Consider the following 18,983-nt stretch of genomic DNA (forward strand, 5'->3'; position numbering starts at 1 on the left):
CCTAAGATACCATCTCACTCCAGTAAGATTGGCGGCCATTATGAAGGCAAACAACAACAAGTGCTGGAGAGGATGTGGGGAAAAGGGAACTCTTGTACATTGCTGGTGGGACTGCAAATTGGTGCGGGCAATTTGGAAAGCAGTATGGAGATTCCTGGGAAAGCTGGGAATGGAACCACCATTTGATCCAGCTATTGCCCTTCTAGGTCTATTCCCTAAAGACCTAAAAAGAGCATGCTACAGGGACACTGCTACATTGATGTTCATAGCAGCACAATTCACAATAGCTGAACTGTGGAACCAACCTAGATGCCCTTCAATAGACGAATGGGTAAAAAAAATGTGGCATTTATACACAATGGAGTATTACGCAGCACTAAAAAATGACAAAGTCATAGAATTTACAGGGAAATGGATGGCATTAGAGCAGATTATGCTAAGTGAAGCTAGCCAATCCCTAAAAAACAAATGCCAAATGTCTTCTTTGATATAATGAGAACAACTAAGAACACAGCAGGGAGGAAGAGCAGGAGGAAAAGATCAACTTTAAACAGAGACATGAGGTGGGAGGGAAAGGGAGAGAAAAAGGAAATTGAATGGAAATGTAAGGAGACCCTCATTGATATACAAAATTACATATAAGAGAATTTGAGGGGGAAGGGAAAAAAAACAAGAGAAAGAATTAAATTACAACAGATGAGGTAGAGAGAGAAGATGGCAGGGAGGGGAGGGGGGATAGTAGAGGATAGGAAAGGTAGCAGAATACAACAGTTACTAATATGGCATTATGTAAAAATGTGGATGTGTAATTGATGTGATTCTGCAATCTGTATTTGCGGTAAAAATGGGAGTTCATAACCCACTTGAATCGAACGTATGAAATATGATATGTCAAGAGTTTTGTAATGTTTTGAACAACCAATAAAAAAAAAGAATCTGGTAGTAAAAATGTAGTCATCAAATCAAATTACCAATAGAGCTGTACATATAGTATTTTACATTTCAATTTTTGTTCTTAGAGGCAAATGTCAAATACTATCATTGTGCATACTGAAAGTATTGTTTTGGTTCTTGAAAACTGAAACTCTGATTTGAAAGTTGACAAGATATTGTTTTGAAAACATAATCTAATAGTATACAATAATATTGATACATAGTTATTACTTCTAGAAAAAATAATCTTATGGCATCTATAGTACTTAGGACAGTTTCAGCTACAACTGACAATGTACATAAAATGACTTAAATAAAAATTTCACCATGTTACTTTTTAAGCATTCCCAGAGCTCCCTCTTTCCAAAAAAATAAAAAATAAACCAAAAATATAAAAACAAATAAAAAACATCCTTATACTTTTTAAAATTAATGGATATTAATTTTAAAACAATCCCTGGAAAGTGGATACGATGGCTAGGCTGATTGGAATGAATCACTGTTTATCCAAATCATAAGGGAAGGTTGACCGCTGGCAAAAGCTGAGGTTCTGACAAAATGTGGGGCACAGCTTAGTAAGAACATGGACTTTCAAGTCCTCCTGCTTGAGTTTAAATCCAGTCCTGCCATTTGCATGTATTTTGAATAAATTACTCACCTATTCATACCTCTATTTCCTCATCTATAAAATGGGTTGCTGGGAAAATCAAATATGCTAGTATTTATAAAACACATAGACCCATACCTGCATATATTAACAATAAGCATTTGTTAATATGCTCTGAAATAGCATCCCATGTGTGTATTGGTATCTACCACGCCTTCTCTGAATATGCCTTTGGAGATTAACATAGTCTCCCAGCATCCTGAAGTAAACCCCAATTTCCAAAGGCATATTTAACTTGCTGCTCCAATTGTTGAAATGGAAGGGCAGTTGAAGAACTCTCTTTCTAAGGAAGTTTGTTTCTCAACTTGTTGCCAATAATCACTCATTCAAGAGACTCCAGTCATGGTATATCATTCAAACTGCCACTGAACTCAGTGAGATAGGTAAAATGAGGAAGAAAAAGAGGCTCTGCCAACCTACTGGGGAAAAAAAAATCAATAAGAAGACATTCTTGGGGGAAGGCTAGTACCAAAAGGTTTGTTGTCCAAGGCTAAGAACTCTTAGCCATCATGTGGATCAAGATGCAGAGGAAGGAGTCAAGAGGACAAGACACATAGGCATAAGACACTACATCTCTCTCTCCTCCACTTATCCTAGTGAATCTCTTCCTCTCTCTAAATGACTTAAAAGGAGAAATAATTATAAGTTGGCAAAGAAAAAAAAAGCCTTTGGTTAAGAAAAATGTTGGAGATGATAAACCAATGGAGAGGGTCTGGTTTAAAAGTTAGAAAATGAAAACAATTTCTATAGTACTTGTTAAAGCTGAATATAGGGATAAATAATGGAAAGAACTAGCAATGATATTTGTAAAATGATAGCTGCACACAATATTATGTTTGGTGACAAATATGTGATATTGATAGGGAACAGACATGAGTGGTGAAAACAGGAGGTTTAAAGGGATAATTGTATAGACTGTGCTGTGACCCAGAATGCTTTATTTTGAAGGGTGGTTTGCCTGAAGCTGCTCTGGCCCTGCCTGGCTTAAGTAGATAGGATACGCCATATTCCTCAGCAAACAACCTATTATCTGCAGGAGAAATGCAGACCTAACAGGCTCCTTGCTACTGATAAGAAGAATACAAGTTATCCTGAAGCAGGGCATTCTGTGATCTTTACATACACCAGATTCCAGAACTCAGAAAATGAGATAATATGAATAAATAAGGAAAATGAGAAGCAAATCCCCAACCATAAAATCTATAAGAACAAGTCTAATCAGAACTGGTCAGCACAGGCCAAGGTGACCCAGAGTTGCCTTGGATCTAGCATGTCATTATCACAGTAAAATATCCCCTCCATGGAGTAAGACCATCACTGTGGGGACTGATGTAATCCTGATGTCAGTCACAAGTCAAGAACCTTCCCTAGGACCCCAACCCCAGTAAAACAAGAGGGCAGGAGGGTGTGCTGTCCCTCTCCAAGAGGAACCACTCTCCCTTTTTCTCTTTGGAGTATTCCCTTTTCCCCTTTTCCTGGCCCCTTTAATAAACTCATCCCTACTACTCTGAGTGACTTGTCTGAAATCCTTCTGGTGTGATCACACAGAATCAATGACCGAGGATCTCCTTGGTTGCTTCAGCTCTGTGGATGGCCTTGCTTTGCAACCACAAGAGTGAGTAAATGTAAGTACCTCACTGCCATAAGAACATGGTTTAGAATGAGGACTCAGTGTGGGCACCAACAAACAGTCCCTTTGAAATTGTTTATCTATTTTTAGACATTTTCAAGAGCCTTTCAGGGGATTATTCTGCTCACTGGTCCTTTAACTTGAGGCAGTGCAAACTCAACCATCTACTTACATCTAGCATCCTCAGTATTCTCCTAGGTGGGGGGCTATGCTGACTCCCAAAGGCATATTCAGAGAAGGCTTGGTAGATACCAATACAAAGAGTTTCACAGTTAGAGAAGTGTCTTAGGTTTCCAATGGCTGAAAGCTGCTCGAAATGAATGGGAAGAGATGCACAGATGCCTTCATGGTATGCTGCCAGACCTGACACCAGGTTCTCCATCTGTTGAACAACCCAGAGCAGGCACAGATCTATAAATATGTGCATGAAGCAGACACAACCTTCCATGATGGCTCCAATCACAGAGAAGCGCTCAGCTGAGCTTCATTTTACTGAGACCCCAGGCACATGTTCACACTCACTTGTCCCCTATATCAGTGAGTGTGTAGGTGTAAGTGAACTGATTTATTTAACCTCTTGGTCATTTCTTCTCTCAGAGTCATCCCACAAACCATGCAGAACCCTCTTTCTTACTCACCCATGATCATTCTGGACCTACTCTTCCTCCCAAGAGACCTCATTTGGTTGTACCCAGAACCTCCTGGAACCTGCAAAGATCCCCCTGACTATAAGCAGCCAGGAAGTGACCTCAGTACAGACTGAGACTCACATGGTTCATGAATGTGCAAGAATATTGAAACTCTGTTGCAGTTTTTTATTATTTTTCCCTCTCTCGATAGCAATGTTGATGATGTATGTTTTTATTGAGGTAAACTCTGCATACACCAAGATGCATATATCTTAAGTGTATAATTCTGAGTTGTACACCTGAATAGACACAGTCCAAAACAAGTGTAAAGAAATCTGTCATCCCCAACAGTTCCCCCAGGCCTCCTTCCAGCCAAGTCTCTACCCTTGTTCTCATTTATATCACAATAGATTCATTTAAGGCTTTGTTTCAGTTATTCTCCACTGAATTAGCCTTTCACTTAGAATCCACTCTCCTTACAAGGTCTTCATGGTATAACTACAGTTGGTCTGGCATCTCCAACCTCAGATGACCTTCTTGTTCACTACACAGCTTCTAGAACTTGCCCAGCCCTTTCACAATCAGGGGCCTTTCTGCATTCTGTTCCCTCTCCCTGAAACACTTCTCTCCAACTTCTTTTCCTTATCTCATAGCATCTGGCCCCTTTCTATCCTTCAGGTCACAGCTGAAAAGCATCTCCTAAAAGTTCTCCCTGACTCTTCTTAGTAAGTCTCTCAACACCCCCTAAAAGCTCATATCTTCTACCACTTCAGCTTCTTCATTTCATGGTTGCTCTTACTTGTTTGTTTGTGTATTGGCTTATTGACCACCTGCCCCACTAGATCATACATTATGTTCATTCATTTATTCGTGTATTTCACAATACCTACTGAGAATCTGCTCTGTGCCAAACACTACTTAAGGTGTAGGGGATTCAGCAATGGAAAAAAAAAAAACATAGCATCTCTGCCCTGCTTTCTTTCATTCTAATATGAAGCAGTAGATCATAAATGAATAAGCAAGTAAATAGTGGTAACTCAGATGGTGAGAAAGACTATGGAGGAAAATAAGGAGGAAAGGCAGAAAATGGATTCTCAGGCCAGCAAATACTATTTTATTTAAGGTGGGCAGAGTTCTCTCCAATGAGAGTACATATAAGCCAAGACTTATAGACAGAGAGGGAGAAAACTACTTGTTCATCTGGTGGAAAGAGCACTCCAGACTTCCAAAGGCAGAAACATGCTTGGTGTGTTTATCAGAGGTCCATATGACTTCTAATTCTACTCCCTGGCATACTAGGTATGTAAGCCTAGAGTTCTGGGGAGACAAGTGATGAATGGAAGACACATTGAGGAGTTGTCAGTCAATAGAGACTATTCAAATACATGAGACTGATATGTCCATCAGAGTGGGGCTGGGTCTATTTGTTCACTACCATATATTCAGTTGCCTAGAACACTCGAATACATAATATATAAATGAATGGTCCAAGTAACAACTCATCTACTTTCTTTTCTGCCAGTTACATTACTAAGCAATTATTTACTCTCCTCAAATTGGATCTACAACAACATCCCCAAATGTCACTAAGTTACAGAAACCAAAACACTAAGGTGACCTTATCCATTTTCTGCGCACTCAGATGTACCTTTCACATCTCAGTTTGATCTCATTAAAAGTCAAGTACTTGCTTACATGCATTCATAATTCATGGGAAGGCAGAGGATATTGTTTAATGCAAAGTCAGAGTACAGAGCTGATGGCACTTTTATGGGGGTTACCCCGGAATCAGGAAGCTGAGATCTTAACTCATATCTCAAGGCTGTTGGTGGCCTTCTGCCCTCAAATGTGTGTAGTGATGGCAACATAGAGCTGTATCTGCAAAACTCGAACTGTAAACAAGCCTCCCTAACTCCTATAACACTAAGTACCTCTGTTGCTAAATTCAGAATCACTGAAAAGTGACTGTCAATGTCACGTCAATGACTCCATTTCACTGCTTGCATCTTGTTTACTCTGCATTATTAAAGTCTTCTAACTGCAGCTGTCTTATTAATGCCCAGGTTCCCAGCAAGTCAGGGGCTGCGGGGTTGCTTTAGGGTGTCAGAGACATTTATAGGTATTTGATGACAGAACTCAAGTTATTTTGGAATACAGTTTGGAAATGTAAAAGATGAAGAGAATAAAAAAGAAAGTTGGGCTGATGGACTGGTGACATAACACCTGCCCAAGAACAGGGGTAATAGATTTTCCAGGAGCTGGTGAAATCAGTTCTCTCTCTGCTACATCCCACTCCCAGAGTTCCATTCGTGTGGAGGGTAAGCCACCTCTCCTTGATCTGGATTAATTCTTCACATACCACCTGTCTAGTAATCTAGGAAAGAAAATCCTGCAATTTAAGGGAAATTTATTGGGATAAAGAGAGAAATATTTTCAAATTCCAAAAGGAAGCCCTGATGACACACACTTACTTATTGCAGATTACTACTTTCAACTCCAGTTCTAGTTTTATTCTCATTTTGATCCTACAGAGAAAGCAGAAAACCATGTCCTGTGATTTAAATATGATTTAAAATAATCAGGTCATAGTCCATTTTCACATTGGTGGAGCTTTCCTTTAGGTCGTAAGCATCTCCTTTTCTTCTCATTGACTAACTTCTACATTGAGTTCTATACCTGCCCCAAATGACTAGTGGTTAACACAGTACCTATCTGCTGGTTTGAATCTCAGTTTGTCATTGGATTCAGTGATCTAGGTTAAATTAATTATCCTCTCTTAGTCACAATTTCTTAATTTGTAAAATGGGATGGAAAATATGAACCCCATAGAGTGCTGGTGAGTACAAGATGGGATAAGGCATGCAGAGAGCTTAGCAGAGCACCTGGCATACTGCAACACAGTTTTGCTTGATTAACTGTGATTACTGCCATTCTCAAGTATGATGTGCCCCCACGTATCTCCAGATTGGCAGGTCATACAGGAAAGATGGCACCTCCAACAACATCACTGACACGTCACACTCCTTTCCTTCTAGGCTGGATACCATGAAATGGTATTCACTCTCCTTACTATGTGAATAAAATACTCAGAAAATTAAATCTTTGTGGAATTTAAAACAAAATAGTGGGATGCACCTTTTAATTTTTCTGTTGCAAGGATTATTAACAAAGATTTACATGTTTTTTGAAGGCTTTTTTATTTTTTTTTTTTTTTACTGTATACTCGGTGAACCTCAGCCCTGATGATAGCTAGGGAAACTAGAATTGGTCTAGGATAGATGACAGGGATAAGGTTGTTGGAAAGAAAATTCTAAAGGTACCATAGCAGTTGGTATTATCAGTTCTATAAAAGTCTCCACCACACTCTTCCCAGCTCCAGAAGCAGAAGAACACAGGGAATCTCACACTGTAGGTCACTGTCCCTTTGCTCCCTCATCAGCTGGTGGACCTCTGCTCATCTACCAACAGGGAGACCATAGGGCTGGTGACCTATAACTTCATTTACACTGAAACAAATGCAGAAACTTGAATTCCTGCTTAGTGTGACTTTGTCTTTATCCACTCTAATGTCTCTCTCTTTTTCATGTTTTGATATTGGAGCAAGAAATGTAGGAATATTCTGAAACAAAATAGTGGATCTATTAAAAAAAAGTAAGAACTAAGGCCTACTGTGCTATGCCCTGCAAAAACAGAGGGAGCAGCAATGAGATCTGGGATGAGTGGAAACTGACACACTGAAGTCACTTCTTTGAACAACACACATTAAGTCTACAGAAGGCCAGTCACCTGAAGGAATGGCACAGCAAACTGGTAGTATCCATTAACACCTCAGCAAGCCTGGCTACTTTATAGCCTGGGACACAGCCCATGTGAATACTGATGGAGAAATGACTCAAAAGCATGCAATCATTGGCAGGCTGCTCCTTAGAACTGATGACTTTTAAGGTTAATTCAAGACAGAAAGTGTTTTCTCCCATGTATGCAATTAAATGAATTAGGTCAGATCATGTAAAATAGCAGGTACACCACTGTCCTTATTGGGAATCAAGAATTCTAGCATCTTCTATTAAAAGAAAAAAAAAACAGAGTAGAAGGAGATAAATCTGTATCCCTTCACAGAGGAAAGAGGTGATTTTTTAAAAAATTTACTTTTCATAATTCAGCATTGTTCCTAGAACTGGTATAAATTTTGCGTTGTACAAAGCTCAGTAATTTGCTTAGTAAAACAGATCTTGCCATAGTACCAGATAATGCAATGGCCCCTCAACTGTTCCTTTGTACTTCATGTGTTTCCTCTATCACCACTAGCAAAGGAGGGATTATCATTGTTGGGTAAATACTATATAAAATAGGGGCTAAACAGAGAGTCAAGGTCTGCTATTTTATAGCTATGTAACCTTGGATAAATGACCTCCCTAAGCCTCAGTTTCCTCTTACGTGAGGTTGGGATGTCACAGCAGTCTCATCTTTCAAGGGACCTGGGATTTATAGTTGGCATTTATGCAAAATCAATTAGACACAAAATATCTCCCACTGTTCTTGCGTTTTTGAGCAACAAATGAGATGGTTGACTTGCACTGAGGATTACATTTAAAAATATATACCTTTAAATTACAAGAGACTGTAAATCTAAGTGCAACAATTGAAGCAATAGAGTCTCATAATATGAGAGACACACAAGAACTGAAATGCAGCAGGAGGACTCTGGATTTACAGCTCACAGCTCATCTCACTCTGGGATATTCACGTTCTGAAATATCAGGCAGAATTGCCTAAAATCCTTAATTCAAGCCCCTTCCTTTCTCCTACCCTCACTTTCTCCTTTACCCTATTCCCTTATTAGAATCCAGTTAGTTAAATTCTGGTTTGATACAATTCACCTAGAATACATACATCAAAGGGTCCATTACAAGAATTAAATTATTTATCTGTGGCAGCTATGAGGTGTGTCACAACTTCCTTCAAGGACAGCCTGCATCAATGAGCCTAAGGACCTGACAAGTCCCAGCCCCACGGGAGGTTGTGCTCTTCCTAGATGGTTCCCTGCCAGTCTGAGCGCAGAAGGGATGCTAGAGCCAGGCCATTCCTCCCCAGTGCAGCACTCCTACAAATGGAAGTCTTCGCTGTGAGGCCACCTGTATCAGCTTCCAAGCCTTTTTCAGGACTGCACTTTAATCTAAAGTTTTTGCACAATTAATCCTTCCTTCTTACCCTGCTCCTTCCCTTCTTTTTTCCTTTCTTCCTTTACCCAGTCTTTCCTTCCTTCCTTTGTTCCACTTTTTTCCTTTTCTTTCCATCCTTCCTTCCTCCCTTCCTCCTTCCTTCCCTCCTTCAGCACAGTTTGATGCTCCCTATCTACCTCGTGCACGGGCTTTTTTCTGTCATTTCTAGTTGTGTCTTATCATCCACTTCCCAGAGGATCTAAGATGACTCAGAATATAAAGTACTGAGCATGAAAAGAAGGTTCTGGGAATGGTAGCTGCTATTGTTCCAATAATTAAGATCGGATTAATGCTTCATTAATAACTCTTGAGGCATCTATCTTCATAATGGTCTAATCCAAGGGTCCCCAGGGGAAACCTTAAACCTTACTTACTTTGTATACAGTTTTCTCTCTGTGGCCACATTTCAAATGGAAGAGTATTTCTTCTTTTCCTAAGGCTTTGGTGTTCAGAGAGACTTTCAGACCACTGAAAGATCTGAAAACTTCTGAATTAGCTGCAGTCCTTCATCTTAGCAGAAACAAATACCATGGTCCTGAAAAGCCTTTTTAAAACAAGACTCATTGAATGTGGCCTGCATTAAACAGAGCTTTGTGGAGGGAGTTCTGTGTCAAGTCATTATTGCCCATCTTGTACGTGTATCACTAGTGCACCTGAGCCGTTTATTAGTCTTGGAGAGGGAAACAATGGGCAAGGCAGTAAGGAAAAGAGAGAAGAACTAATGAAAACACTCATCAGCCTGAAACCCCAAGACTTGCCCATCAGAGCACATGAAATGCTTTCAGTGATGGGTCCTACAAATGCTGTGGACAACCCTGTTGTGATGGCAACTATGAACTCTATTCTTCTGAGATCTAAGAGACTGGTTCAATTTGGGAAACACAGACTTCACAGAGTAGCCATCAACAATATGATAGTGGCTTGTGATAAAGGTGTCATTGATGTTTTGCTTCTCTCAGCAAAGGAACAACTGGCAACCAATAGCAATTAGATGCTTAATAAAACTGCTATGGAGATGCCACTGCTGCAAAGATTGTCATGGTTGGCACCAAGACGCAGGAATCAATCACGATGAAGCCTGTAGCTGTTTATATTTCTGAAAACACTTCCCCCTCAAAATATGATTCCCATCAGGAGAAAACGTAATTAACTTCGCTCTGATTATAAAAAAAAAAAAAAACATGGGTATAATGACCACCCAAACAGACCCTAGCATACTCAGGGCTCAAGGACAAGACTGGAGAAAAGAGGTAAATGTCAGAGAAGGCTGTAGGTTTCACATAATTCAAAATGTGAAGTGACTGGGTCTCTTCACTGAGTGCTGAAGTGTAATTAATGTGTTGCTAAATCAAAATGGAAGAACTAACATCCATGACATCCTCCCACCCACCACTTTTTGGAATGGAGAAACTACATCGAATTAGTGTTTAAACAAAACAAAACATACAAAACCACAGAGGGAGCTGGGTGTGGTGGCACATGCTGAGGCTGAGGCTGGAAGATTACAAGTTCAAGACCAGCCTCAGCAATTTAATGAGGCTCTAAGTAACTTAGCAAGATCCTGCTCTAAATAAAAAGAGGCTGAGGATGTAGCTCAGTGGTTAAGTGCCTCTGGGTTAGCTCCCTAGTACAAAGAAAGAAAGAAAGAAAGAAAGAAGGAAGGAAGGAAGGAAGGAAGGAAGGAAGGAAGGAAGGAAGGAAGGAAGGAAGGAAAGAAAAGAAGAAGAAGAAGAAGAAGAAGAAAAAGAAGAAGAAGAAGCAGCAGCAAAGACAATAACAAAATGGGGTAGTAATTACCCATCTCTAATACAATATTCAGTTGTGATTTCCACTCCTGTTTCCACTATACCAAGTCCATGCTAGATGGATATACCTTGTGTAGTAGGAAAAAACACTGGCTTAGGAATATGGCTGCCCTAGGCTGGAAGCAGGTTCTTCCCTAGCTGGACTGCTGGCAAGTTATTCCTCTCTCAGAAACACACTTTTTCCTCATCTGGAAAACAGGAATGAGAATAACTGTCCAACAGAATGTGTGAGAAAAAACACCATCATGTATGTGAGAAGACTTAGCACCTTGCCCCAACTGATTATTTTAAATCAACCCAAATTGTCATATAACATGTGACAGATACACAGGCCAGAAAGCAAAATCCCTGTCCTCATATTTTCACATGCCTTAAGACACAAGAAGAAGGATTTTAAGAAATACTACAATTGTGGGGCTGGGGTTGTGGCTTAGTGGTAGAGCGCTCACCTGGCATTTATAAGGCACTGGATTCAATCCTTGGCACCACATAAAAAATAAATAAACAAAACAAAGGTATTGTGTCCATCTACAATTGTAAAATCTCACTTTAAAGAGTTTTATTGGTATCATAAAAAGGCCACAGGATGTCTGGGTAACTTCCAATAATAGCTAAGTTATTGCATATTTATTAAGTACATAATTACGTTCTGGGATCTATAATATATATTTTATATTAATTATTTCATTTAATCTTAAAACCACTCTATGGAGCTGGAAGCTGTGGCATGCCTGTAATCCCAGAGGCTCAGGGGGCTGAACAGGAGGATCGGAGTACAAATCCAGCCTCAGCAACTTAGTGAGGCACTTAGCAACTCTGTGAGACTCTGTCTCTAAAAAAAATATTTAAAAAGTGCTGGAGATGTGGCTCAGTGGTTAAGCACCCTTGGGTTCAATCCCTGGGACCCAAAACAAACAAACAAACAAACAACAACAAAAAACCCACTCTATGAGGTAGGAACCATTTTTCTCCCATTTTACAGGTTAGAAACCAGAGGCACAGTGAAGTTTAGTAACCTGCATGAGATCCAAAAGTGAGAAAGGCTAGATTCAGATATAAGAAATCTGATTTCCAACCCTAAGTTCTGGCAACAATGGAAAAGATAAAGCTTTCAGAGCTTTATTTCTTGACCTGGGTGGTGTCTGCAGTGTATTTTTTTCATGTGGTTTTCTGAGTTGAATTATTTTATTAAAAAATTGAGGCTCTGAGAGCAAAATACTGAGTATGAATTTTGCATATCATGTTTTGCAACAAAGTTTCTATAATATTGTAATAACATTTGTTTCAGTTGTTTATAACAACAGCACAGAAGCAACTGGAAATTATATTTTCAATTTACAGTAGTAGGCTCTGGTTTGTTTTTATCCCCCCTGCAGTCATTGGAAAAGTTGGGAAAATGCTAAAAGGAAAGTTTGTATTTTGGCATTATGAATCTTACCCCACTTTCATTCTGTTTTTTTGTCAATAATTTATTTATCGTCTCATGTATTTGTCTCTTAAATTCTTTCATCCCTTCTCTTTTTTCTATTTCTCTCATTTCTTTCTCTGCTTAGTCTTACACCTATTCCCTACTAATTCCTTTCTCCCTTCTTTTCTCTTTTTCTCTTCTGTAGAACTTGAGAAACATCTCTTGTTGGTTTTATTGCATATTATGATCGATTACTCAGTTTTCATTAAAAATGGTTGAATGGTTTATATACAACCTTTTGTAGTTTATGTACTACAAAAATCATCTCCCCAAATTAAGTTTCCATTGACTCAGGTACCCCTGATTGAGTTTTATTTTAGTAGCTGAATAGTTTCCAGTTTTTAATAAAAAGCTTCTGTACCTCATGGTAGCATAGGCTTGGAAAGATTGCCAGGTTTATGGTTCAAGAAGAAAATGAGGTACATATTCATAAATTTCCCATAGGCATCTGCTTTCTCTTCACATACCTCTTGCTTAAATCTCCTACAGACACCCAACAGAGAAAACATACGTCAGGACCATTTCTTGGCCTATTACTCACATCAGGCTTAGTCATGCCACAATTAAAGAGCTCTATATGAGGGTATACACTTAGAAAGACTCAGCAGTGTAAGGATGGGCCCTCAGAAGCTGAAAGTAGCTAGAAATATCATCTGTTATGGCCAGAACAAAGTCAGTCTTTACAAATACGTATTTGTATTAAATTTGTAAAAATGAAGACTCTAAATTTGATTACCAGGCAGAAAACTATATTAAAAATTTCATTGTCCCTTCTAAACAGACATATGCATTGTTTATTCAATAGTTGCATCTGAGGCACTTGTTGGTGTGCAAACAATGTACTGTGCATCATCCCCTTGCTCCTCCAATAAATGCTATGTATGTTGGTCCTTCCCTTGTCAACTTGGCCCAGAGTAGATTCTTAAAATCCTACCTGCCCCTGCCCCTTGGAAGGTTTATACATGGAGCCATCATAAAAATATTCTAGTGCTCCTGTCCTCCACTTCAGGTTTTAAGACTTCCTTCAATCTTTCTGAGATGTCTAGTCAGTACCTCAGATAATTCCACTACTTCTGACTGGAGCGGCAGGTACCTGTTGGTTTGTTCTGTAAGCTGGTTGGGGTCCCTCTTCCTTGACCTCTCCCTCCAGTCCTGAGAACACTATTTCTTCTTCCTGCTCCTCACTATCTTCAGAGCAGGAATCAAACACATCTGTATAATACTCTTCAGCCACAAGAGGGTCTTCAGGGATTTCTGAAATAAACAACAATCATTTAGTAAAATTGTAATGAGGCTAGGATCCCCCATGTTGTCCCAGAGATGTATATTTTATTTGGGCTGACAAAGCTGTTATGGAGTGTAGGGATGAATCTTAGCTTCTTAAAAATATATTATTTAATATAATAAACACTCAGCAAATGAAACCAGTGGAGGAAAGGAAAGACACTTTCATTTACAGCTACCTTTAGAAGGTAGGAGATGAAGTCCATAAAACAAGAAGAAATGGAGCATGAATCCTTATTAAAAATGAGGGGATTTAGGAGAAAAATAAGGACAAAATACACTGGTGAAAAGGTCTTATTACAACACACAAAGTTTTTAGCAGAGATAGTTGGAATGAAATAGCTAGCATTCTTCTGGAAGTTTCTTTCTTAAATAAAATATTAGTAGTGGGACCAAATAAGATGGACAGGATATAAAGCAATGGTATTTTGGCAAGCTGGGGAAAAATATCACAATTGTTTTCTAACAGGCTATGAAGGCTTTTAAAATGTAATTCATTCTGGTGGGTCCTATTTACACTGACAACAACATCTATTCTTAAAAAGAAAAGGAAAAATAAAAAGGAAAGAATACCCACTTTAGTTGATGCCAATAACCCATTACTAGATACAACACTGTTAGCCACTGCAAGAGAATTGGTACTTTCAATAATCTTCAACAAAGAAAGGCCAAGGATGGATCACAAGAAAGTATAGCAATATCAACTCTAATTTGCTAATGGGAGCCTAGAAATAGAGAAATATCTTTGGGGTGGGAGTGGAAGAAATTACATAATGATATGCTACCAGAGGAAAAGAGTGGGCATTTTAGATTTTGCACCACACTCTTACAAACAAAATTGTTCTTCTAAATTGTGACACAAAGCACTGTTTTTCGATCCATTTTTTATTCTTTTTGTCTAGTGGAAAAAACATTCAGAGTCTAAGAATTAAGGTTTGAATCTATCTTTATCTCCTTCTATGGAAAAATCTGGGCAAGGTACTTAAACTTATTGAGCTCCAGTTTCTCAGTAAAATTTACATGCGGGCAATCTACCTAAGTAGTTATGAAGATTCAATAATAAGATGCTTTTGAAAGTATCTGTATGTATGGAAGCTTCATGCAAATATTCACTCAATTTCCACAAGTTTGAAAATGGGTTTTTTATTAATCAACTCCAGAATCCTTTGAAAGTAAAATTCTTAATGGATGTAGAGTTTCCTGGCAATAAAAGGCTTTAATATCTATTTGTTATCTGTGTTTTCCCACTAAAACACAAGAGGTTATGCAGTGGAATCAAAATTAGTCTGCTAAAAAGACAAAAATTACATGTATTCAAAATTGCCTTTGCCAACTTTGCAAGGGGCACATTGAGGATCTTACACATTCATTGATTTCAACAAAACCTGTTTCCCCTTAAGACCACTGATTTTGTGTTGAGAGCCAGATGAGATAGATGATTTAGATATAGGAGCCACACTTTATAAAAATATTCAACTTGCATTCAGAATAGGAATAACAGCATGAGAAGTATATGAAAGTTTAAAATCCAACAAGAGAGCTCTGTTTTGCCATCAAGTAGGAGCATATGCTGAATGGAATGGTGGACGGAGTCATGTGACTTCCATATGACCTCCTCCTCCCTAGACTTTATCCAAATCTCTATTCTCTTTTACAGAGTTGCCATCCTTTCCCTTCTTGTTCCCTTCTACTGTTCCTCCTTCAGTCTTGTGTCTCTTTTATAGTTAGTCATTCATTTACTCTTTCATACTTTTCCCTCTTGCTCTCACTTTTTCTCTTTCTATTTGTTCCTCCCAACCCCAACTTTGCTTTCAAATGTGAGTATGATACAGTAAAAAATATATTCTATTTTGTTCCCAGTACACAGCAACATACTTATATGTGTGTATATACATGCATCTTTGGAGTTAAAACAAAAGTTTCATGCTTCAAGACCTACTGCCCAAACTACATGTGCTATATTCTGGTGTTTTCCATTCTATTCAATTCTTTAAAAATGCTATTTGTTACTCCCTAAAGTAACTTCTCAATCCACAATTTGGTTTAGAATGCTGGCTTGGGCCTCAAAAAGACCTGCACTGAATCAGGACTTAAAAATAGCTTCATAACATGGGGCATTAATTAAACTTTCAGCAGTTCAGATTCTTCATTTATAAAACAGAGATGATAATATACATCTCACAGAATTGTGCACTATTCACCACACTATGGGATGTACCCAATAAATGTTAGTTATGGTCGGAAGTAGTATGGGAACCACTGTACTTTTTCCAGTTAATACCCACACCAGGAAGAAATATGAAATTAGATAATCACAAATACATAACAAGTATAAAATGGTATTCAAAACAAGATCAGACTGGGATGATTCCATTTCCAGCACTTTTTAAGTAAGCTCAACATACCTTTGTGCTGCTTAAGAAAGGGCTCAGTTTCAAAGGGGAAGTCAAAGAAATGTAAGCCTGCTTAAACTGTGTTTGTCAAGCTGTGTGTTGTTTGTGCATGAGCCCAATTTGAAGCCTTGTTAGCTAAGCCTCATTTCCCCTGTCACAGAGGAGAAAATGGGTTGTGATAAATAACTTTAATTTCCTCACGCCCTGAAGTCAGTTTCATAACAGACACACTGCAGTAGCATTTCAGATTTCCTGCACTGGGTGGGCAGTGACAGAGTGTGGTTATGAAGGAATCCAATAGTTACTGTCTGAGTTTGGACAAAGATGCTGCATATCCAAGCTAGAGAAAAGGGTGGCCTTTGTCAAATCCTTCAATTAAGACACACATAAATCTCTTCCTCTAAGCCTAGACTGAGCATCAGGACCACCTGCAGAGCCTGTAGTGCACATAATGCTGGGCCCTACTCCCCAAACAGCTGATTTGGTAGACTGGGGTGGTAACTGAGAATTTGCATATCTAACAAGTTCTCAGATGATGCTATTGATACTGGTCCAGGGACCACATTCTGAGAACCATTGATCTAGAATGTGACCACTTCAAAGAAAAGTACTATCATATATTATATAGAAACACCATAATAAAGTACAGAATATTCTATTCTATTTCCACATCTTCCAACTTTTGTTTGTTAAAGACAAAACATGAACCACAGAATATACTTTAGAAGAGCTCAAATTGTGCTATTAGCTGTCTAAATCACAATCTCCATGGAGTTTTGAGTAACGAACTATTCCAATTTTATTAATAGGGAAGCAAAGAGATAAGTGTGAGCAGCTCATATTTAAAATTTTTGTGTTTGCACAGCAGTGCATACTTTCATAAGCACATTCATATCTATTATTCCATTTTATCTTTGCAACGACTCTTCAAGTTAGACCAATGACATTTGTTTTCTGACCATTTTTCATACAAGAAAAGTGAGGTTAATAACAAACCACAGCTGCATGCATGGTAGACAAGAGATTAGAATGCAAATCATCTGAATCCTTTGTTTCTGTCACTGAATCAGTGCTATTATGATTAGCTAGGAATTTTCATCTTTGCTAGTGAAGCTATTTCAGACTGAAGTTATGACTGCATTCCCAGTAATTCTAAAAGATATTGGGCAACAAAGGATAGAGTTTTGACTTATGAGAAAGAAAAAATTGTAGCTTAGTCATCCTGGCAAATTGTCTTAAGGGAGCTGAGAATATTGAATGCCAGGGGCCTTCTTCAGACTCAGCCCAATTCTCACTCCCCTCTATCTTAGATGTGCTCAAATTTGAGTGTGCATCAGAATCGCCTAGGAGGCTTGTTAAAACATTCCTGGCTTGTATACTTAGCATTTATGAGTCAGTAGGTAGGGGGATAGGGCCTGGGATCCTGCATTTCTAATGATGTTGCTGTTCTGGCAATGCACTTTGAGAACTATTGCTCTGTATCAAGATCTTCAAAGAGAAAATGACAAACAGGTACAATTGTTAAGTAAAACCTCCCTGTTCCTTCATCTGTTATTGCACCAGCTCTTTAATCTTATGAAATGATCAGATATACATTAAATAATTTTTCGTAAAGAGTCAATTTTCATAAAACAGTAACTTCGCCTAAAGGCAAAATCAAATTTTCTCTAAAAACAAACAAACAAACAAAAACTTATTTTGGAGGAAGATCTCAGCCTGTGCACCTGCCACCATCCCAAATGATACTAAATATCGATAAGACTTGAGTAAATGAATGTGACAGGCTTGGCAGAATGGTTCTCAAAGGAAAGGCCCAACAACAGCAACAGAAGCAGCACCTGGAATCATAATAGAAATACACATTCTCAGCCACCCCCACCCTCCACCCAGTCTCCAATCCACTGAATCAGAAACTGGAGTAGAGGTCCAACAATGTGCATTTTGGAAATGGTGATCATGATTTACACTTAAGTTTGAGAACCACTAACTTAGCACAATTGACTGGCACTTAATGTCTGCTCATATAAAAAACAATTTCTACTAATATCCAGGTAGATAGCAAACTCTAGGAAAGCAGGAGCCATACATGTCCTGTTCTCCAGGGTATGTCCAATGTGGGTTGCAAAGGAGACACTCCAAACTTATTGCTGAATAAATGAATGCATAGTATCTAAGAGATAAGGCCTTTTAAACTTCTACAGAGTATCATATGCAAAAAATTTGCTAATCTTTTTTGGAGAGGAAGGGGATGCAGAAGAGAGTAGGAGAGGAAGGAGACAGATTATTTTCCCTAAGAGCTCTGCTTCCTTTCCTCTTTCTCACATATTTTGAACTTATTATTTCAGATGTGTTCACACCTTTGAACAGAAAAAAGTTTTCTGGTATGGTTTAGGCTTGGTCCCCATCTCTTGATGCTCTTGGGAGGTGATGGAACTTTCAAGAGGTGGGGCCTAGTGAGAGGTTGTAGGTCACTGGGGGCATCCTCTGAAAGGAGCTAATGGGATCCCAGTTTCATTTTCTCTCTTTTACTCCTTGGCCAGGAAGTAAATGGCTTTGCTCCATCATGTGCTCCCCACCTTGCTATGCAGCCTCACCCCAGGCCCAAAAGCAATGGGGACAACTATCCTTGGGCTAAAACCTATGAAACCATGAGGTAAAATAAATATTTTCTCTTTATAAGTTGATTATCTCAGGTATTTGTCATAGTAATATAAAGCTGACTAGCACATTTTTACTAAAATACCCAGCAACCTCCCAGAGGCCTACAAAGTTGGAGGACTCAGTCAAGATAACTCAGAGTGTGATGGCATGCACGATTAGACTGTAGCTTTCTCCAGGTGCCCTAGACTTTGCTCCAGCCACAAGATTACACTACTTCTGTTTGCGTATCTAATAATAGTGTCAGAATTAATGTTTGTTGGGAAAGGTGAACAAATGACTTGTGATTTGAGA

The 18,983-nt window shown here is 38.8% G+C and overlaps 1 protein-coding gene across 15 annotated transcripts in view; it reads right to left on the minus strand.

Moving 5' to 3' along the window:
- Nek11 (NIMA related kinase 11) overlaps positions 1 to 18,983 on the minus strand; it is a 312,014-nt gene that overhangs the window by 108,857 nt on the left and 184,174 nt on the right. For all 15 annotated transcript variants that reach the window (XM_048794349.1, XM_048794346.1, XM_048794343.1 and 12 more), the window contains one exon: positions 13,448 to 13,608. In XM_048794349.1, coding sequence (XP_048650306.1) covers positions 13,448 to 13,608 — 161 coding nt within the window. The remainder of the gene's footprint in view (positions 1 to 13,447; positions 13,609 to 18,983) is intronic.

The sequence above is a fragment of the Marmota marmota genome, unplaced genomic scaffold (assembly GCF_001458135.2).
Source record: "Marmota marmota marmota unplaced genomic scaffold, marMar, whole genome shotgun sequence".
Lineage (NCBI taxonomy): Eukaryota > Metazoa > Chordata > Mammalia > Rodentia > Sciuridae > Marmota > Marmota marmota.